Raw genomic sequence first — 24,087 nt, 5'->3', positions numbered from 1 at the left:
GGTGCCAAACAGTGTCTTATACCCAACTCAACAAGGTCTAAACGACTAGACAACAAACCATCTTTACTTTTACCAGGGATATCAAGTAACGTACCGACAATGCTTTCACACACATTCTTTTCTATGTGCATGACATCCAAACAATGTCTAACAAGTAAATCTTTCTAGTATGGAAGACGAAAGAAAATTGATTTTCTTTGAAAACATCCATTGGGGTTTCTCTTTTTCTTGCCCTTTCCATACTTGAAATCTATTTTCTCAACTTCTTCAAGAATTTGTCGCCTTGAAAGTGGCAAAGGTGCAACTTCTCGTTCTACAGTACCGTCAAATGCTTGTTTTTTATTTCTATCAGGGTGACTTAGGGGCAAATATCGTCTATGGCCCATGTAACATAGTTTGCGTCCATTTGACAACCGACGAGCTCGTGTATTGGTACAACAAATAGGACAACCTTCATAGCCTTTTGTGCTCAACCCTGATAGATTACTATACTCAGGATCTCTTTAAAAGCATATAGAAATTGACTAAAACACTTATCACTTACTCCATTCTCCGCCTTTATGTTATAAAATTTCACCATAGTTGATAGTCGGCGTTTTTCACAGCCACTAAATAACGACTTATCTGCATCTCTAACCATGCTATCAATTTTTTCAGGATCTTGAATAAACTCTTCTTGAGTATCATCAAGCAATTCTGTAGGATGATCATCATAATCATTACTTTCAAAATGATCATCGACCCCTCGCCTACCTAACGAATATGGGTCACCCTTCATCGATTCCCCATGCCAATACCATTTAGTATAACTTTTATCGATTCCACGAAAAAATACATGATTCTTTAACATGGTAATATTTCCTTTTGATATATTACCACAATCGATACAAGGACAGCGAATTTTTTCAGGATCGCTACAATTCTTTAGGGCAAACTCTAAAAATTTATTAAATCCTTCTACGAATTGTGGGGTTTCTCTCTTCTCTTCCATCCGTGACTTATCCATTTTAAAAATAAAAATAAAATTCCTAACAAACAAGATTGAAATAAAAAACTTACAAGTTGCTAGAAAAATCCTAAGCACACTTAGTAATTAAATATTAAAACACATGTTCATTTAAGAATCCTAAATAAAATTGGCCAGAGTTTCCCCTATTTCTACAACATTTCCCAATTTAATAACTATCTAACAATGCACGCAAGTAAATCAGATAACAATAAAAATAATCAAAATAGCATTTAACAATATAATAATTGTCACCCATCCAACCGCAGTACATTGATATCGCAGAATCTACTTCACTACGGATGAATGTCTAACATATTCAAACTCCTCTAATAGCTTTATAATTGGTAAAATAAGGAGTGTAAATATCAGCGAACAGAACCAACCTTGTCTTAGCTCCTGGAAAGCTTTTCAGAAACTTCACCTTTCTCTCATCATCTGTTGTAATTAAATTAAATTAAATTAAACTACTAATAAATATATATAATAAGCTAATTGTAATTTTATTAATTTTATTTTATTAGTTTCTGCTGCATCACATTCAAAATGACTTTTTCAAGGACTATTAGTTACTGACTATTACATAAACCAATGTTAGCTAAGTAAATAAATTGTTGTTAACAAAACAATGAGTGCCATAAGAAAAATAAATGTTAATTTTTGATAGTTAGACTTGATCACTAAAATTATTTCTAAAACCTATATTATTACTTTTGTAAATAAAAATGATTTAATAATAATGCTAATTACATCTGTAATTTATTATACAAAATAATAATAATCATCATCATCAACACCATTACAACACAAATAATTATACAAAATAGCCTTGATAAATTAATAGCCTCGGTCAAATTATACTTTTGTCAAGTTGTCAGGTCATAAAATTTTTAATTTATAAAGGTTTTACTGTAACAAACACTAGCATATACAAAACAATTTTGTAAGAAATATAAAATTGAAACTCACACAAGTTGAGAGAAGTTAAAAACAGATGCAGAAATTAAAAGTTAAACTATAATGATATATATATATATACACACGCGTTTCCAAAACTAATTAACATTAATAATTAAATCCAATATTTGACCAAATTTCCATCCTAAACAACAAACCAAATACTATAAATAACCTCTCCCCATAAGTGATCTCACCACAAAGCAAATTAAAAATACATACATACACATATATCCATAAGTATATATACATATAGTGACCATCATATATACATATGTGGTTGTTTTTCTAATTTGTGTACTCATTACATTTATAGTTTTGATATTTACTCTTGTTAAGTCTCCACAGGTCATTTTATTAAGCCAATGCTCATCTACAAACATTGAAAACAACTACTACACCAATACTTATTCTTTTGATAAGAGCTTTTCAACTCAAATTAGGATCAAGAACACCAATTTCGGGCCCAACCTCACACAATCAATACTAAATGCCATTAGAAATATATATTGCAAACTAAATAATTATTAGAGATATAGTACGAATATTATTTAAAATGTAATTAAATTGTTGTGATAAGGGGTGCTCAACACTGTTCTTTAAAATTGCAGTGTATTTAGTAATGAATTAGATCATTTTATAATACATTAAATCCATCAAAATAAGATTTAGCTTTTAAGTTATGAATTAGTAAAAATAATACTTTCCCAATATTACAACAACTATATGATACTCTGAAGTGCTCTATTTTATTACATCATATTTCATGGGTAATTTATATTGAATAAACTTACATAGATTCGATCTTTGACCAGTTCTTTATGTTAGGCAACGAACCTGATAACTCATTCCCAGAAACTCACTGCATTGATCATTTTTTTGTCAAGAACAAACTAATTTATATTTGTCAAATCTTAAAAATAATAGAGGTACTTACAGCCAGCGAAGATTTGTTAAATTCGTGTATGTGGCTGGTATTTTCCCAGTAAAATAACTGGATGGCGTCCAACTACAACAACACATATAGAGTTGAGTGAGAGCCATGATCGATTTCTATCTAGCTAGATCTAACACAACAGATGTGTGAGTGTGTTTTGTGTTCTCACTCATCAATAAAAGATGTAATTAACAGGTATATATGAAAAGAAACAGCAGCAACAACAACAGATTAAATAAAGTAAGAAAATAGAAAGAAATAAAAAGAAAGAGCAAACCTGAGAATAAAGACCAAACGGGACTTTGCTGGCGTTATCTTCTACGGCGCCGCCCATGTCGGTTTTGGCGAGGGTTAATTTTTGGGTTTGGGCGAGGGTTAATATCTGGGTTTGCGTGAGGGTTTGAGCGAGGGTTTATGGGTTTGGGCGAGACGGTTTCTTTCTGGTTTGGGACTTGGGGGTTTTCGACCATGCTAATATGTCGAGGTTGACGTTTGGGATTTTAGGGATGACTTTTTATCACGGTTATTTAGTTAAAACCGGGATAAAAGGGTTTCAAACTAAACCCTTTTATATCGGTTTTTAACTAATAACCGGGATAAAAGGTTTCCCTAAAAAATTTAACCCCTGTTTGGAAAACTCATAAAAATCGAATCTTGAAATTATTTTTTTGCCGTTAATATTTTTTTTTTAACTTTCTACCAAACAGAGCTCTTGTCTAAAAAAATATTTACTGCATATTTGACGCGCCAAATCTAAAAGTGTGATAAAAAGTCTCAATATATCTTTTATCCCATTTTTTATTTTTGTTAACTAAAAAAGTGGGATAAAAGGTCCCCTTTCTTGTAGTGAGATCTCATTTCAGTAATTATATTAGTTTACTGAAATATCATTTATTGGTAGCTAAGTGTTTTAAGGCTAAAATACATTGAAGGGTAGAATGGTAAATTTATCCCTTTTCGATGTAGATCATCTATAGAGGATCTTTGACCATTTGGATTGTAACATTGGATAACATAGCATATCTATATTTTGGTACATATAGAGTGTTCTATATGCTTGAGAGTGCAATTCAATTCCGAATCTATAGTGGTGCAAGGAGGAATTAATAAGTTAGGATAATCATAGCATATCTATATTTTGGTACATATAGAGTGTTCTATATGCTTGAGAGTGCAATTCAATTCCGAATCTATAGTGGCGCAAGGAGGAATTAATAAGTTAGGGAATTTATTTTGTAAATTCTAGGTCTTCTTATTGGAAGCTCGGTTATATAGGTCCATGGTCCCCTCACTAGTTGAGATAATACTACTTCCAGACTCAGTTAATTGATTTTAATTAATCAATTTTAATTCTAAAATTATACTATGTCTTATTTATGAATTTTCTCTAAGTAAGGGCTTAATTGTGAAGAAAAGAGGTTTTCGGGTCTATTTGTTAATTAAGAGACTTTATATGGTCTAATTAATAAATAATATAAATGATAATTTTATTTGATAATTAATTATAATTATTAAATAAATAGTTTTGGTATTTATAGGATTGAAATTAGAAAATATGGTATTATGAAAGAAGAATGGTTGAAATAAAGTGGCAAAATTTTAACTAAAGATTGGTCCTTAAGTGGTCGGCCACTCTAGTGAATTTTTGCCTAATATTTTATTATTTTTTAATCCATATATGTCAAACCAAAGCCCTAGTTAAAACACTATAAAAGGAACATGATGCTCTCATTTCATCCAACTATTCACTTCAACCAAATCAAACTTAGTTTTCATTTTCTGACAACTAGTAGATGAGAGACACCTTCTATAGAAGGGAAGTTTGATTTTTTATGCTTACATTACCTTAAAAAAATTTCCCTAAACTTATACTTACCAATATTTCTAATATATGACAACTTTATTATTTTCTCCAAAATATCCTCCCCAATCACATCAACTCCTCTCTTCCCATCATCTTCCCACCCGAACCCATCGGGCCCAAGGCATCGGGCCCAAGCACAAGCCAAAGGGTGCATTGAACCCTAAAACGGACCTTATATCGGGCAATCGGGCCTATCAGGCAATCAACTTCAACCTCCAGCCAAGCCCCCATCGGACCCGACCATCAGACGGTCATCAAGCCCTATCAGGCTCGATCTAAAAAATCCCATTTTCGACAGATCTCTTCCTAATCTTCCAAAATCGAACCCTAACTAACATATTTCACATAAAATTGCAACATATTATTCTATTTCATGAATTTAAGCACCAAAAATTATAGGAAAAAATTGATGTGGGTGATGTGGGTTGAGGGGGGCAGTCGACCGTGGGTCACGTAGGCTGGTGGGCTGCGTGGGTGGTTTTTCGTCGGTGGGTGCGGCGAGGAGAGGAAACACCGAGCGAGAGAGAAAGAGAAGCGAAAGAGAGAGGGTAGATTTCAAATTGGGGGGGGGGGGGGGTAATGTGGGAATTAAGTAAATGTTGTCCCATTTTACCAATACCCCCTATTTTAGGTTTAGAGAAAATATTAACCCCTAATGTATGCATAAAAGTGCCATGCCCTCACAAGCAAGTCAAGTACTCAACTATAGTGCAGAAGACGGTGGTAACCAACCCAAAGGAGAGAAAGAGATCCAGACTCAGATCTTAATAAAACTCTGCGACAAAAAGGAACAAGGGTTAAAGATTTGAGCGAAATGAGTCATAATATTCTGCTGCAATCAATGTAAGGTTTTCTAAACTCTTATATGTTTAATTTTATTATTTTAGATACATTCATATTTAGGGTATAAATTCAACATAGTTGTTAGTAAATCTAGATCCTAGTAAAATATTCTCAACATGATGTCACAACAAAAGGTCCCTAAGCACCAATAGTAAGAGGTTTAATGCGCACTAGTGTATAAACTTAACCAGACTCCTACTATTGAGTGACAGCTATCTAAGATTAATTAAACAAGGGACATTGGGAGAGAATCAAGAAAGAATTATGAAAGTGACCTATATGTTATATCATTGGGGTGTATATTAGAATCCTTTTATCTGTACCAGCTCAGAACTTAATATCAAAGATGGTGTGTTACTTTGGGGGTGGAGGAATTATTCTAGAAGGATGTAAAAACTCATCTATAATAATTTAGTTTTACCAGTGAAGCTAAACAACTTTGTTGCTTTCGAAAAGCACTGGAAAGTTATTTAAACTGAAGAAATTTCTAAACTATTTCTTTCTCTATTTCATTTTGGATAGAATTAGAGATATGTCTTCTATTTATTCAGATGCACTTAACAAGCAATAAAGAATTCAGTATCCCTAGAGGAGTAATACATATAGAAATATGATGTTGCATAATGTTTTATGAACACAAAGGAAGTAATGGTGGATAAATCAGTTGCTTACCATAGCCTTACAGTTCCTGTTATTTGGGTTTAGTCAAACACACTACACTTGATCTAGATATCAAGACAATGGATTAATTGAAATACACTTCTTGTTTTATGTTAGTGCAAGTGGGAGTTTGTTGGGATTTTATGGCCTAAATAAAATGCATTTCAATATAATCTTATTTGTTATTAATAAAAGATTTGAAGTCATTTAAATTTATATGTAGTTTTCATGTTTATGATTTAGTATACAATTTCTGATAAATCCACAACATATATGTATTTACAATTACAGTGATGTCAATACAATGGAAGGTAATTGTGATTATATGCTTCAAAAGTTAATGTCCCATGATTCATCAGTGCACTAGATTTACACTAATGTGATAGTCAGCGATAAAGCTTACTTACACATTGGATGAGTGTTATGTTCTTTTCAGGACATTAGCAAAGTATGCTAGTATCGGATGTATGGAGTATACATTGGATTGGGACCGATATTGATCTTGGTAAAGATATTATAATCTTACCATTGCATCTTTCTAAGTCAATATCACTCCTTGATCTTAGATCGAAAGATCTCAATCCTGACATGGTTAGGTTCGATCTCAAGTGTGTTATTTATGTTCTTAGAGTTGTTAGTTAAAGCCTACCATTTGTTTCAAATAACACGTACAACTTGGGAACATGATAGTACAATTGAGTGGGAGCTCTAATCTTAGACATGGAATCTATAGCTTCTATCTGGACATAGAGTGATATGGTGATTTCCTCTGAGCCTAGCTTAATAGAGATAAATGGAAGAGCTCTTATTTTAGTAATTATATTAGTTTACTGAAATATCATTTATAGGAAGATAAGTGTTTTAAGTATAAAATACATTGAGGAGTGAAATGGTAAATTTATCCCTACTCGATGTAAATCATCTATAGAGGATCTTTGATTATTAGAATTAGAAAGATGGTTAATTTTTCATAGTGTATCTATATCGTGGAACATATAGAGTGTTCTATACAATTGAGTGTAATTCAAAATCTATAGTGGTGAAAGGAGGAATTAATAAGTTGGAGAATTTACTTGGTGAATTTACTTGGAGAATTTACTATGTGGCCGGCCACTTAAGGTATTTTTTTTCCCAATTATTATCAATTTTTTAATGCCATATAATTTAAATCTAACCCTAGGTAAAATAGTATAAAAAGAATAGGATGATCTTGTTGGGTTTTATGCCCTAAATAAAACTCTTTACAATCTGATTAGTTATCAATATAAGAAATTTGAAGTGATTGATGTTTGCATGAATTTTACATGCTAATAGTTTAATATGTTTAATATGTTTATTACTATTACACACAAAATCAGTTAAATCCAGATCATATGTTTATTCACAATTACAGTATCGTCAACACAGTGGAATGTGATTGTGATCATATGAATCAAAAGACTTGGTCCATGTTTCATCAGTGTTATTGGATTTACACTAATGTGATAATCAGCGATGATGTGTACTTACACTTGGAGTAAGTGTTATGTTCTTTCCATGACATTAGTAAAGTATACTAGTTTCGAATGTATGGAGTATACATTGGACTGGACCGATATTGCAACAAAGTTAAGATATTACAAAATTACCGTTATACATATCTTTCCAAGTCAATATCAGTAGTTGATCTTAAGATTAAAAAAATCTAAATCCTGATATGCTTAGGCTCAACTCAGGAGTGTTATTCATGTTCTTTGATTTATTAGTTAAGCCTACTTTTAGGTCAAGGTGATACGTATATTTTGGGAACATGATAGTATGATTGAGTGGGAGTGCTGAACATAAATATGGAATCTATAGCTTCTACTGGTGTATAGAAGTCAAGTGATGATTTCCTTCGAGCTTAGAAAATAGAAGTAAATGGATGAGCTCTTGTTTAACTTACTAATGATTAGATCACTAAACACCATTTACAAGTAGCTAAGTGTTTTAAGGGGCAAAATACATTGAGGGGTGAGAACGGTAAAGAAATCCCATCTCGATGTAGATCATCCATATAGAGGATCTTTAAATCACAATAAGATTATAACAATGGTTAAATGAGATAGCATATTGATATCGTGGAACATATAATATGCTCTATATAAGTCTGAGAGTGCAATTCTAAGTTCTAAGAGTGGATTCAACGAAGAATTAATAAGTAGGAATTTACTTGGTAAATTTGGTTCACTTATTGGAAGCTCAGCATATAGATCCATGGTCCCCATTCTAGTTGAGAACATTCTGCTTGTAAGACTCATTAATTGATTCGTGATTGATCAATTATAATTCTAAAGTTAGACTATGTCTAATTTTATGAATTTTCACTAAGCAGGGGTGAAATTGTAAAGAAAAGAGTTTCTAAGTTTATTTATTTATTAATGGACTTTATATGTTTAATTAATAATTAAATTAAATGACAATATTATTTAATAATCTATTTTAGTTATAAATAATTAGTTTTGGCATTTAAAAGGTTAGAATTGGAAAATTGGCGTTTTTGAGAAAATAGAGATAAAATTTGATAAAACTGCAAAATCAAGTGGGGCCCACTATAACACCATGGCCGGCCACTTATCATTGGTTTTTCAAATTAATATTTTCATTATTTTAATGCCAAATAATTCTTAACCTAAACCTAGTAGTTGCCTATAAATACAAAGTGATGGCTCAGTCACAACACATGCTTTTGACAAGTTTTCACAAGCCTTTCTGACAGAAATTTTTCTCTTCAGAAAAACTGAGCCTTCCCCACTTTCTACACCTGGGCGAAATCCCTATTCTCTTTTCCCTTCATCAATTTCGAACCCTAGTGAGAGAGTAAGTGCCCACACACAGCAAGCAGTAACTCAATCATAGATTGGAAGACTGTGAAGGATCAAACTTGAAGAAGAAGGACATTCGAGCTCAGATCTTGATTATACTCTGCTATAGTAAGGATACAAGGGTTAGAGATCTGAGTGGAAGGAGACATTAATTCCGCTGCATCAATGTAAGGTTTTCTTAACTTTATATGTGTTTAATTTATCGTTTTAGAAAGTTCATATTTAGGGTGTTTAAACAACATACTTGTGAGTAGATCTAAGATCCTGGTAAAATAAATTTCCAACAACTGGCCTCAGAGCCATGGTAATTGATTTACTTGCAAGAAATTTGGACTTTAAAACGATTGTTTGTTTGTTTTTGGATGGTATCATGTTGTATTGAGTGTTATTTGTTGATTGATTGGTGTTAGTAAATTTTTGTGAAAAATAATTGCGATTCTGTTTCTGTAATTATTTTTATTGGATAGTATGGAAAAAATTAAGCAAGTTACTTTTTTACAGAACTCAATTTCGATTTAATTTGAATTAGTTATGATTTTTTGAAGATTCGAAAAAATCGGAGTTGTGCTGAAATTTTCCTGCGATCGCGAAAACTGTCCGTACAGCTCACAATTTTTTCGTTTTTCTTCAATTTTTCAAGCTTTTTCATGAATTAACTTCCGATTTTTTGTGTAGTTTTGTATTTATAGATTTACTATTCCTAATTCAACTCTAATTATCATAATGAACTAATTTAATATTTTTTAAATTTAATTCAAGATATGAGTTTAATTTGAATTTGAAATTAGTAAATATCTATCCTTTTGCTTAATTATATATCTTATTTTTAAATTTGATTATATCTTATATCTTTTTTTTAAAATTTAAGGTGAGATATTAAATTTTTTAAATTAATTTTTTTAAAATATTTTGACCTTATTTAAATTTAAAATAAGATAATTATAATCATGTAATTTTAAATAGATGTAAGATATTTTGCTAACTTTTAAATTTTGTTATTCATTTAAAATCAAATTTAAAATCTGAAAAGATATATAATTTATCTTTTCTAATTTTTATTTAATTTTTATTTATAAAATAACATTTAATTTTTAAAAGTAGTTAACAAATTTTTTGAAATGATATTTAGGTTGGTTGAAACTTAATTTTTTCAAAATTGTAAGTTTAATTTTAAATATTTATTTTTAAAATAATTTCAAAATTTATATTAATATTTTTTTTTATTTTCGAAAATAAATATTTATTTTTTATTTTATTTTTTTTTCGAAAATTAAATTATTTTTTTTAATAAAATATTTTTTTATTTAATTATTAATTTCGAATTTTATTTATTTAAAATTAAATAAATCCTACTTCCAACTATCCAGCTAACCTTGTTGCAGGAGTATGTGGTTTTAGCTTGTGTGTAAGTTTTCAAAACCTATTATTACTTGATTGCAAATAGCCATGGTTACTTTTTGCCAGATCTAATGGTCTGATAGCTCCCTTGGTCAACTTAATAATTTGTAACAGGTAAATTTTACAATCTTCTTTCATCTGTGTATGACCTAGCAACATGATAGGATCCATCCAAGTGTGTACCTGTGTGAGCCTATGTGTTTATTGTATTATATAGATGCATATAGGTTGTTGCTAAATAAAATGTCACACCATGATAGATTTTATTTAGGTCCATTTAGTTCTTGGACCTATTCAATTAATAACAGTTATTTATTTTAAGGTTAAATTCCTCTCTTTTGGGCCTTGTGTGAGAGTTGGGAGCCATAGAAGTGGGTACGACATACTAAACCCAACACCCCCTCACATGAACTACCCCAATTGTGAAGGCCCATTTTCCTGATTTGAATAACTGTACTAGGTTAATTATATTAGTTTGACCTAATAAAATTGAATTAGCAACATAATTAACTTTTAAAATATATGAAAATTTATTTTCATTTTAATATTTTAAAGTTAATTTTAAGAAAAACACTTTTAGTTTTAGATATTATTTCTAGACAAACTATTTGTATTTTTCTTGTATTTAATTAAATATAGAATTTTAACTAACTAGATTCTTTCTGGAACTTATTTAATTAAATATTCCTATTTAAGTTATAAATCAGTTATATCAACTGATTTTTCATATCTAACTTAAATTTGAATATTTTATTTAAATTTTAAACTAAGTTGAGGAATCTTAGGCATTAGTTATTAAAGATTCTTGAGATATTTTTTAAGTTAATATCTTTTCGAATATTAACTTAAAATGGAATATTTTAGATATTTTTTAGGTTAATATCTTTTCGAATATTAACTTAAAAAGATATCTTCAAATTAAGTGGTTATAACTTAATTTTTGATATTTAATTAAATCTAAATTTGAAATTATTTAAGTTTTAGATTTTTTCTATATAACTTAAATTAGATATTTTTTAAATTTTTGTTGAAAAGATACTTAGTCAAATAAGATATTTTCTAGATAGTAATTTCCAGACTACTTATTATTTCTAATATTTAAATAGGAAAATATTATACTTTGTGAAATTAATTATTTAAATTATTAATTTTGGTACAATTTTATTTAAGTATATTTTTCCTAGTATTACACTAGAAATTAATAATTAAGCCTTCCCTACACTTAATTATTATTTCTTGAATTTAATACATTTAATTAACTTGAAAAATTTAAATATCTAAGTTGATTTTCATCATGATACTTAAATATTTATTTTTCATGACACTTAATTAAATAGAAAATTATTTTTAAGTTGAATTTAATTTTTCAACTTAAACTTAAATAATTTTCAAAATATATATTTTTCTTTATTTTATTAATCAATTTCGAAATTTGCATTTTAATCATGCAATATTTTCGAAAAATTTTTTGAAAAATAGATTGAGTTGTAAATTAATTATTTATTTTAATTAATTCTTGGACCAACTCAAATCAATGATTTTTTTCATTTAATTGATTAATTTAAAATAAATAAATTTAAAATATATATATTATTAGAAATTGAATTAATTAGTCAAAAGAAAATCTAGATAGGTGATATTTTTGCTTGAAGTATTTCTTTTCTATTTTTATTATATTTTCAAAAATTGTATAGTTTTTATACTTTAAATTTTCGAACTCAATAAATATATTCTCAAAGGAAATTTTTAAGTTGCTAATTATTTAATTTAATTCAACTTACATTAATTTCCTTAATATTTATATTTAAGATTATTACTAAGATAGAAATAATTAATTTTATTTCAATCACCATCTAAGTATAATTTTATAAATATTATATTAAATTCTTCCTTTAGAATTTCAATTCTAAAATTCGAATTTAATGAGAATTAATTTATTAGAATAATAAAGAAAATACATTTTAAAGAATGAGCTTTATTATTATTAAGATATTCGATCTCCATTGTGGGTTTTACATCGCGTTTGTTTTAGTGAGTAATCCTCCCTAATGGAGGAACGTTCATTAGCAATTTCGCACCGTTTAATCTCGCATGATAAGTGGTTTGTAAGTGTTTTATATGGTATAGATCACCCTAATGGTGGCGACCATATTTGACTTGCAAATTGCGAAACAATGGTAGAAACTCATAAGATACAATAGCCTTGACTCTCGCCTAAACGGGACAACGCTGGATTCCAATCTTGATCGAATAAAAGGTTGCTAGAATGTTTAACATTTTAGATGAGCTGACAACTCTATTCAATGGATGGTAGCTTTGACTCTCGCCTAAACGGGACACTGATATCAGTTTGTTGAAAAACCTTGGAAATTATTTAGGATTGAATTTTTTACGTATTTTCTCATATCATTCCTACTTGCTATGTGCTTATAATTTCTGAATTGATTTTGTGTTAAACCATTATTAATTTCTACTTGTTGATTTTTATTATTTTGTAGTATCCTGTATTATCAAAATGAATCCCATGTTATCACAATTGACTGAAAACAAGCTGAATGGATCTAACTTTAATAAGTGGAATGAGAACATTAATATTGCTCTCATAGGAGAAAGTGCCTTGTTTGTTTTAACTGAGCCGTCACCTGAAGTGCCTGGGGACAATGCTTCCAAAGCTGTGAAAGAAAAGTATGAGCGTTGGCAGAAAGCAAATGACAAAGCTCTATACTTTATGCTTTCTAGCATGGTTGACACCCTCAAAACTCGGTTTTCTAAAACTGAGAAGGCTGCTGAAGTTATGACGAAGTTAAATGAGCTATTCGGTAAGGCATCACTTCAGTCACGCTTTGACGCGACTAAGAAGTACATTAATGCACGGAAGGAATCTCATCAAAACGTGCGTGACCATGTTCTCCTAATGTCAAGTTATTTCCAAGAAGCCCAGGATCATGGTGCTGAATGGATAGTGCTACTCAAGTAAGTCTTATCTTGAATAGCCTAACTCCAGCATTTCTACCATACACTTCAAATTATGTCATGAATAATAAGGAAATTGACTTTCATGAATTAGTCAATGACCTTCAAACTTATGAAAATTTGATTGGAGGACCCAAGAAGAAAGGGAGTAAACCTCATAATCCTGGAATGGTAATGGGACGATGAAACCTGAAGCAAATGTTTCCTCTGCTTCAAAGCCCAAATCGAAGAAGAAGTGGAACAACACCAAGAAGCGAACAAAAGCCATGAAGAATAAAAAGGATGCTCCTTCTAGTGATGCTACACTTAAAGGAAAGTGTTTCTACTGCAATGAGAAAGGTCATTGGAAACCCCAATGTCCTAAACTTCTTGCAAAGAAACAAGGTATTTCCATTTATAAACTTTAAGAGTTTTAGTGAATTATTATCCAATTGAATTTATGATTCTGGACTAACTTTGTTTATTTGTTTTCTTCTTCTTATAGGCCAAGCTACTTGAACTCAGATGAGTTGGATCGGAAAGCTGGACCAAGGGTGAAATCGTCCAGATGAAGATGAAGCTCTTCAATTTTATTTTGAATTAATTGTTTTAGTTTAAAGACAATTTGGATTTCAAATTTAAGTTAGGGATATTTATCCATTTTCTCTCATATTGTTGCAATACATTTTTTCTATTAATAAAGTTTCTAATTTTTGAAATTTACTATTGCAAATTATGAGATTGAGCTTCATTTAATTTCTCTTCATCAATTATTACCCCATTATATTTGTATGTTTGTATGTGTAAGTGTTTTTATTATTGATGCAAATTCTATAATATTTACAACTCTTCATAGAGTTATATTAAATAAACACTAGAAACTATTTCTATGTTTATTAATAATTGTTAATTCTCATACAATTATTAAGAATTTGTTTAATAAAAGGATCTTATGATCTGATAGGGGTGGAGAAAAGTTAAGAAAACTATGCAGTTCAACGATCTTTTATATCTAATGAACTCTGGATAGTATTCAACTCCACATAAACTCTATCACACTAAGAGAATCATGATCTTTACAACCTTTAGGGGTGGATCATAATCTCTATATACTTAGGGGTGGAGGTTATCCACAAGTACCCTATATGTATATTCTTAGGGGTGGAGTCTATTCCACAATTCCCTATTTAACACATATATTTTTTCTTTAAACATGGAAGTAATATAATGAGTCAGCTATTGTCAATATAAATTCTTGATCTTGATTGTATGTTCCATTTCGTTTCTTACTGTTGTAAGTAAAAGTTTGATACCTTTGGAAGTTCTTTGATAAAGTTTCACACTACCTTAATTGAGTGGGAGAATTTTAAAGTTCTATACCCATCTTAATTAGGTTGATACTTGTGATAGGTACTTAAGAACACTACTGAAAAGCAAATCTAACCGTTCACATGGATAGGAATAGCTTATCAGAATTATGAGAATAAGATAAAGAACTCTAGTTCAGTCCATTCGAATGACTTGAACCAAGAATTCTTAATGCTCATAAAATTTGATGGTATCTTAATCTTGATTACTTTATCTCTGGCATGTATTTTTCACTTCAAATACTAGTCTGCTATGTTGATGACATAGTCTTAACTTAAAGTTTCAGACTAATACAAAAGTCACAACTAGATAACTCTCCATACAATAAGAGGTTAAAAGTATTATTTAACCAGCATCTGCTATTGAGTGGGAGCTATCTGAGATGTAATCAAATAGGGAACATTAGAAGATATTCAAGAAAGATTTATGAAAGTGATCTATATGTTAGATATTAAGGGACTGTGTATCAGTTGTCCTAGTATCTCACCAACTCATTTCGATTTCTATGAGATGGTGCTTACTTTGGGGGTGGAGGAATTATTGAATAATAATTCAAGCTCTACCAGAGAAGAATTATAACTTTGTCTATTCGAAAATACCAGAAAGTTATATTGCTGAAGAAAAGTCTACACTGTATTATCTCAATTACATATTTTAAAATATGAGAGATATGTCTTCTATTAATTCAGATGTACTTTTAAAACAGTAAAGATTTCAGTATCCCTTGATGAGTAAAGCATATAGTAAAGGATGTTTTATAAGAGTTTTTATGAACTAGTTTCCAGGAGTTTGGGTGGATTCAAATATACTACACTTGATCTAAGGATCAAGACATCAGATTGACCTATTTGCACAGTTTGTTTTATATTAGTGCAAGTGGGAGTTTGTTGGGTTTTATGCCCTAAATAAAACTCTTTACAATCTGATTAGTTATCAATATAAGAAATTTGAAGTGATTGATGTTTGCATGAATTTTACATGCTAATGGTTTAATATGTTTAATATGTTTATTACTATTACACACAAAATTAGTTAAATCCAGATCATATGTTTATTCACAATTATAGTATCGTCAACACAGTGGAATGTGATTGTGATCATATGAATCAAAAGACTTGGTCCCTGTTTCATCAGTGTTATTGGATTTACACTAATGTGATAATCAGTGATGATGTGTACTTACACTTGAAGTAAGTGTTATGTTCTTTCCAGGACATTAGTAAAGTGTACTAGTTTCGAATGTATGGAGTATACATTAAACTGGACCGATATTGTAACTAAGTTGAGATATTACAAACTTGTCGTTATACATATCTTTCCAAGTCACTATCAGTAGTTGATCTTAAGATTAAAAGAATCTAAATCCTGATATGCTTAGGCTCAACTCAGGAGTGCTATTCATGTTCTTTGATTTATTAGTTAAGCCTACTTTTAGGTAAGGGTGATACGTATATTTTGGGAGCATGATAGTATGATTGAGTGGGAGTGCTGAACATAAATATGGAATCTATAGCTTCTACTGGTGTATAGAAGTCAAGTGATAATTCCCTTCGAGCTTAGCAAATAGAAGTAAATGGATGAGCTCTTGTTTAACTGACTAATGATTAGATCACTAAACACCATTTACAGGTAGCTAAGTGTTTTAAGGGGCAAAATACATTGAGGGGTGAGAACGGTAAAGAAATCCCATCTCGATGTAGATCATCTATATAGAGGATCTTTAAATCACAATAAGATTATAACAATGGTTAAATGAGATAGCATATTGATATCGTGGAACATATAATATGCTCTATATAAGTCTGAGAGTGCAATTCTAAGTTCTAAGAGTGGATTCAACGAAGAATTAATAAGTAGGAATTTACTTGGTAAATTTGGTTCACTTATTGGAAGCTCAGCATATAGATCCATGGTCCCCATTCTAGTTGAGAACATTCTGCTTGTAAGACTCATTAATTGATTCGTGATTGATCAATTATAATTCTAAAGTTAGACTATGTCTAATTTTATGAATTTTCACTAAACATGGGTGAAATTGTAAAGAAAAGAGTTTCTAGGTTTATTTATTTATTAATGGACTTTATATGTCTAGTTAATAATTAAATTAAATGACAATATTATTTAATATTCTTATTTAGTTATTAAATAATTAGTTTTGGCATTTAAAAGGTTAGAATTGGAAAATTGGCGTTTTTGAGAAAATAGAGATAAAATTTGATAAAACTGCAAAATCAAGTGGGGCCCACTATAACACCATGGCCGGCCACTTATCATTGGTTTTTCAAATTAATATTTTCATTATTTTAATGCCAAATAATTCTTAACCTAAACCTAGTAGTTGCCTATAAATACAAAGTGATGGCTCAGTCACAACACATGCTTTTGACAAGTTTTCACAAGCCTTTCTGACAGAAATTTTTCTCTTCAGAAAAACTGAGCCTTCTCCACTTTCTATACCTGGCCGAAATCCCTATTCTCTTTTCCCTTCATCAATTTCGAACCCTAGTGAGAGAGTAAGTGCCCACACACAGCAAGCAGTAACTCAATCATAGATTGGAAGACTGTGAAGGATCAAACTTGAAGAAGAAGGACATTCGGGCTCAGATCTTGATTATACTCTGCTACAGAAAGGATACAAGGGTTAGAGATCTGAGTGGAAGGAGACATTAATTCCGCTGCATCAATGTAAGGTTTTCTTAACTTTATATGTGTTTAATTTATCGTTTTAAAAAGTTCATATTTAGGGTGTTTAAACAACATACTTGTGAGTAGATCTAAGATCCTGGTAAAATAAATTTCCAACAGATCTCATTCTCCAAACTAATGACTCATAACCTAGTTTACAAATTCTCAGACAACTATAGAGTTTTGAGACCTCCTTTTTCTATTTCGAAATCCCTTGAGAGTTTCGAGCCTCTTAGTTAGTGAGTACATGCCCACACATAGCAAGTTAGTACTCAATCATAGCGTGTAAGACTGTGAAGAATCCAACACATGAAAAAGAATTAGGCTCAGATCTTGATAATACTCTACGACAGAAAGGATCAAGGGTTAGAGATCTGAGTGGAAGGAGTCATTTAATTTCGTTGTAATCAATGTAAGGTTTCTTGAACTTTATATGTGAATAAATTCTATTGTTTTAGAAATTCATGTTTAGGATGTTAAACAACATACATGGTAGTAAATCTAGATCCTGGGAAGAAAATCTCCAACACCAACACCTTTTGCACCTCGTCGTGTCTGCGTAGTTATGCCGTAGAGGACGGCGGAGGACACGAGCTTGAGGATGCTAGTGGCCGGTCATCTCTCAAGGGAGTTTACTGGCCAGATCTGAGATTTTAGGGGCAAACGTGAGTACAATGAGTGTTTTAAGATCGTATGCATTTATCTTCTGCACCTTCTTCGGACGGTCGAGGGCATAGGCCTTCAGTCTCGACAATACCTCTGACCAAGACCCTCCTAACCTCTGGCCGGACCCTAACAGGCATTCAGGTGGCCTTCCTTCTCTCGCACAGGCCCTTCTTTTTACAGGCTTGCATCGACGACCATTGTGCATGTTTCTTTCTTCAGCTCTCAATGAAAACACCAAAATGTTTACTGAGATTTTCGGCAACTAAATATTTTTAGAGCTTAAGAAAGTAATAATGATATAAATAACAAGATAACAAATAAGATATTCTTACGTGGTTCAGGCGTTAGCTGCCCTTAGTCCACGAGTCTATTTTATTAGGCCCATCGGTCGATTACTATTTATACAAATAGAGATACAATGGACTGAAACCCCTTTTCCCCCGTGCTCTTTTTGAAGAAGAGGAAGCTTAGTGAGAATATTCTGGAGTTCTTTAAGTGTAATACTATCTCGCTTAATACAAGTGTGTTTGCCCAAAATGGTGAACAATGAATCTTGCCCCAGTAAAAGAGTCTCTCCCAAAAGTCCCCCACTCTTGTGCTTTACCACGGTATTTATAGGCCAACCTCTCTTCATGTGCTGCCTTGGATTGATCAACGTTGGGGCGAAATCTAACCATTAGATTGCTAGGTGGCATTTTTCCCATATGGCATTTATGAGTGCCAGATTGTATAGGTTGGGCCTCATACGCGTGTCATCTTAGGGCTTTTCCTTTTTGAATTTTCCTTATCCCTAGTCGTTGGATCATTTAGTCAGGTACATAAGGACACACATGCTCTGTACAATAGCGTGTCGTGGGAGAAAACCTTTGACGTCGTACCTGAAAAAGCTTGCTCACTAGGCTCATAGTCTGACACGTATAGGCAGAGCCTCCGCAGGCTAAGGGTGTAGCTTGGTTTGACGCATCTCAAACTACCTTGGCCCTTCTGGGAAATTCCACACTCTTCTCGGGAGCTGATGTCTTTGGTTCTTAGAACTGGGAAAGACTTCGACTCATGGATACCCTCTATGTTACTAGCAGTCAGGGAACTTCCTATCACGGAAATTCTTCCCGTGAAGTTGAGGCCTTTATCGCTAGTCAGAGCTAATGACTTTGTAGCCTTTCTTGATTAAAATTCACGTATTATGATTACAAAAATATGGATAACACTGCACATTAGTTGTACCTTTTCCACATCATGTGTTGATGGTTGTAGTTGTTAATATATGGAATTAATTATTATAATATATTAAGGCAAGTTGTTTAAAAAAAAAATCTAATGAGGAGAGTTTCATGTTTCGGTACATGTTCATAGAATTATTATATACTGCAGTTTTAAAGACATTGAAAGATAATTATTGTGAATGGTTGTTGTATCTGTCTAAGAAGATGCAATACATTATTTTAAAGTTAACTTTCTGTTTAGATAAATTCTGTTAAATACACAATATTATGTTAAATGCACAATAAATAGACATTTATATATTAGGATTTATATATAGTTGGTTTGGTAATATTTTTTTAATCAGTGTTTTGATTTTAAAATTAGAAAAGTGAAAATATTTTTCATAATCATGTTCTATAAAACATTTTTATTTTTTAATTAAGAATCTAAATTTAAAAAAAAAAAATCACTTTCAAATTATTTTTAAAACAGTTTATTTTTAATCAATATTTTTAACTCAAACCCCAACTTAGACCTTAGAAACCGAACTCGAACCAAGACTTGGACCCAACTTCAAACCCGAATTAAATAAAATCAACAAATAAAAATAAAAAATGAATTTTACAGACATACTATTATTTTTTATTTTTAAAATTGAAAAATAAAAGTAATTGTAGAATACATTTTTGTTTTTCAAAAACAAAAAAAATATTTTTATTTTTGTGATCAAAAAATTTAAAACAAAAATATTACCGCGACTATAATATAAATGTTATTTGAAAATTTTTTAAGAATTTGTAATATCAAAAATAAATTTGGATTCGCTATTTTTAAAATTAGCCAATTGCATGCAAGAACAACAATGTACATCATATAAAAGAATTTAGGTTAGTATATAATATCCATATCAACCAAATACTTCCAACAAATTTTCTTTTCAGTAGAAGAAATTTGAACACATTATGGAATTAGAAAAGGGCCAAACAAGTATAGTAATTCACAAAAGATGTTTTAAAACATGAGAAACATCTACCATGCAAGCGCAAATGTTGAATATTACATAGTAGAGTGAGAAGGAAAATGTTGTGTAACAAGATAAAATGAATCCTCCAGTAACCAAGTTTCTGCAGCTAGAAGACAAACATGTCTGGAGCATCCTTGTTGCAATTAGCACTCAATTTTATTAAAACAACATAAATTCTGTTCAGTTTGACATGGCCAAAACAAAGAATTCACTTGCTAGAAGTTACTAGCTCTCTTTACTTTGTCCTTTCAGATTGATTACAGCAAGCTCTTTCTCCACAAACTCTCCTGCACACAGGGGAGGATATTTGCTAGCAAGTGGAGATTCTGCAAAGTGGCCTAAGGGTTTCAGGATAGCATCAGACGCTATATGAGCAAACAACTGCCAAAAGAAAAAATAAGAAAATTATAAGCTTAAGATGTTTGAGGGAAGTCATTCATCTTTTCTATTTTATGTTTGCTGACTTTTTGAGTTCTTCATACTCAAACTCTTATACAAAATGCCATGCAGAAATATGGAGAAAAAAATAATCTTTAAATGCCAATTAGATGGAAAGAAACTTCATATATTGCAATTTCAATGAAGCTGATAGCTTCACTCACTGTAGACGACACTCTCCAAAGGCTCCGATTTTGCTCGGATGCTAGTTTGATTGCATCTGTTGTCCTGCTTGTCACAACAACTTCGTGCATTCCAGCTATACAATCTCCTGCAGTCAACCATTCTATCTGTGCATACAATAAGTGACATAAGGAATTAGCACGAAAACTAATACCACTATGCTTAACGAGTGATCATAGCATATTGTGGAACAAAATGAAAATCTAAAAAGTTCAATCTGACAAAAGTTTATTATCCTCATGAATCAATTTTTGTTGTCATAACATCGGCATAGCTGGATCCTTCGTGATAAATTAGGTACACTAAATACAGCTAAGGGAGGGCTCTTATGAAACTTCATATCTAATACAAATATGACCAAAAAATAAAACTAACAGTAACTATCACACTCAAAATCAAAATGGATAAATTCAACACAAAATATGATCATTTATCTATTCTACAACATCACTAAAACAAATTGTGATGGTTAATCTTCATTGCTGTAAAAATTTAACATTATAGAATATATGTTCCTCTTATGTAATCAAAAGCTCGCGTAGCTTCAAAATGAAAGAACCAAGTTAAAAGAATTGTTATGATTTATGCACATGACTCTCAAGTACTCTAACCTGTTTTCCAGTTTGAATGAGAAGGCATCCTACGGGAACCTTCACCTCAACTTTTCGCCCATTTCTAAGCCAGATATTTAAACCAGGAAATCTACTTCTGCCATGAATTGTTAAGAAGTTAAGGTCATAGTGATATCCTGCAAACACAGTTCCCTCTCGGCCGTGAGTTTGAAGGTCACTTCCTGTGGGAGCTAAAAGATGTGGTCCCTGAGGTTTGCAAATAAAAGTAAGCCATAAATTTTATTAAGCTAAACAGGAAGCGACAGATGAAAATGTACAGTTTCATGAAATACAAAATACTGGTTACATGTAGACAAGTACACTCGTATCCCTTAAGAGAGGAGAGTAATGTTGCGATTATACTACTAATAGTAAGAGAATAAATCAGACACACTGCATATGTATGAGGACATAATGTAATCGATATAACTATCACAGTTACGTTAAGAAACGAACTCCAGTAAAGTTGAAGTTTCTAGTCACAAAGACCTATCACCTGCTTCATTAGGGAAGTGAATGCATCCTTAGGCAGACCAAATCCAATGGCTGCCATTTCAGCAACAACCTGGGGAGAAGGTCAACAATTTGATTTTTAAAAAATAAAATAAAAAATGCGTAACGAATCATAAATTACAGATAAATAGACCACATTACTGCTTTACCTCTATGGCCGATATCATTTTGTAACCCCAAGAGTCCATGGTATCCTTCCACTTGGGAAAACCTTCAGGTATGACGGGCTCTGCATTGAGTTCCTGAAACAACAGAAGGAAAACATAAAAAAAGAAAGCAATCAAATTACATTGGTGTGAAATGAAGAGAACAATGAGAGACCTTAAATTTGGTTTGTAAGGGCCGAGGACCCACTCTCCACATGTACCGCCACTTACAATCTGGGCCCTTTGGAGAGGATGGCCGATATTCTTCCGGCATGGCTCTTAATTTTTCCTGCATTTCTTCATCAACCAAACTTCTGGGGACTTCCACCCCTTCTGGGGTCACCCCAACCTGTTATTTTAATTGCAAGCATAATCAATCTGTGGTTACACCATAAATGATAACCATTGATAACGCATCAACAAAAAAAAAATTCCCTCCACTTTTGTAATCCCACTGTAGTACACGATTGCTCTATTTTTAACAAATCCCATTTCAGACTTTAACCAACATACAATTTACTCATGCTACCAACTCAATTCCATGGAAGAATGAGTACTCAAAGGGTCAACTAATTCAAGTAACTTTTTATTTGTTTTCTTCCCATAATAAAAATCTAATAAGAAAACCCAACTGAAAATTGTCATATTTGTTTTTCTCCATGAATACCTGGTAATGTAAATGGGGTCTCTCCTGCAGAAGCTTGAAATCACGGGGGGACTGAAAGTACCTCTCCATCATATCAATGAAAAGATCGTTGTCCTGAGCAGAGCACCTTGGATCCTTGACAAGCAGAGCCCCAGTCTCCCTTAGGGAGCGGCTCACTACGCCGCATAGCTCACTGAGTTGGGCATCTGATGTAGCCGTTGTCGACAAGTAGTCGGAAAGATCGATCACCGGAAGATCCATTTTAATAAAAGTGCAAGGAAATGGGGAACGAGAAGATGATCGCGGGAGAGTTTGTGCGTGGGTGGGCTGTGGGAATCTCTTCGATTTCGACTTTTATTTATTTTAGTTCGCTAATTTTGGGATAATTTACATATGTGTGAGCTCGAAAATTTCACGATAGCTCAAAAGTGGTGTAAATCCAAGCATTTCTCATTATGCATTCCAATTTCCAATATTGCTTTTTCTTATGGATTTTTGAAAAAAAATGTTAAAATGTATAGTTTCCTATGTAAATAAATATTGAACCTCTTTTATTTGAATTTAAATTTAAATTTATTTCAAAAGAAGAGAAAAAAATATAAAATATGATAGATTGGCTATTAAATTGTATTATAACATGTCTCAAGATTGGACATCATAAGTGTTATCTCAAAAACTGTCTAAATGATGTGGCATGGAATAAAATGACACGTGGCACAGTAAATAGGCAGCTGCACGACATTTAGCACATCAAAATTGTGCTAATGCTGGATGGATCAAGAGAGAGACATGGAAGTACAATGTGCTATATTAGACTTGTTGAATTAGCTAGATCATCCTAACATGGTGACCGAACAGTGATTCGCATTTGGCTAGATGACGTAAGACGACTTGTGAGTTAAGAAAATAGGAAAATGGTAATTGGAAAAATCAGCTCAATGAGCTGCTGTGCAAACTTTTCATTATATAATAGCAATAGTACATTCTAGAATAATTACACCTCACTCCCAAAAGGTTGGAGTACGGACAAAAGAAGAGAATATTCTCTCTGACATTTATAACCGAAAAGAGAGAGAATTTGTACTGTAACGTCCCCGTTTCAAGCCTCCATTGGGTCCTTACACCCATGGACAAATGGCTCTTA

The 24,087-nt window shown here is 31.7% G+C and overlaps 1 protein-coding gene across 1 annotated transcript; it reads right to left on the bottom strand.

Moving 5' to 3' along the window:
- Positions 1-20,311: 20,311 nt before the first annotated feature.
- Positions 20,312-23,513, bottom strand: LOC115716473 (uncharacterized). The gene is made up of 7 exons (XM_030645280.2): positions 22,965-23,513; positions 22,473-22,646; positions 22,301-22,393; positions 22,135-22,203; positions 21,639-21,845; positions 21,009-21,134; positions 20,312-20,787 (listed from the first exon to the last, which is right to left on the bottom strand). Exons 1-7 carry the CDS (start codon positions 23,202-23,204, stop codon positions 20,632-20,634), a joined length of 1,065 nt encoding a protein of 354 aa, XP_030501140.1. The 5' UTR covers positions 23,205-23,513; the 3' UTR covers positions 20,312-20,631.
- Positions 23,514-24,087: the final 574 nt, after the last annotated feature.

This window comes from Cannabis sativa, chromosome 4, assembly GCF_029168945.1.
Source record: "Cannabis sativa cultivar Pink pepper isolate KNU-18-1 chromosome 4, ASM2916894v1, whole genome shotgun sequence".
Lineage (NCBI taxonomy): Eukaryota > Viridiplantae > Streptophyta > Magnoliopsida > Rosales > Cannabaceae > Cannabis > Cannabis sativa.
The sequence above is the reverse complement of the archived record's forward strand: the minus strand, read 5'-3'. Positions and strand labels throughout refer to the sequence as shown.

What these genes read in the sequence shown, in the direction of transcription:
- LOC115716473 (XM_030645280.2), bottom strand. Translation starts at nt 23,204, where the DNA reads ATGGATCTTCCGGTGATCGATCTTTCCGACTACTTGTCGACAACGGCT. An exon ending in GACCCCATTTACATTACCAG is followed by an intron (nt 22,647 to 22,964) that starts GTATTCATGGAG and finishes TTAAAATAACAG; the next exon opens with GTTGGGGTGACCCCAGAAGG. An exon ending in TCATTCAAACTGGAAAACAG is followed by an intron (nt 21,135 to 21,638) that starts GTTAGAGTACTT and finishes TTGTATGCACAG; the next exon opens with ATAGAATGGTTGACTGCAGG.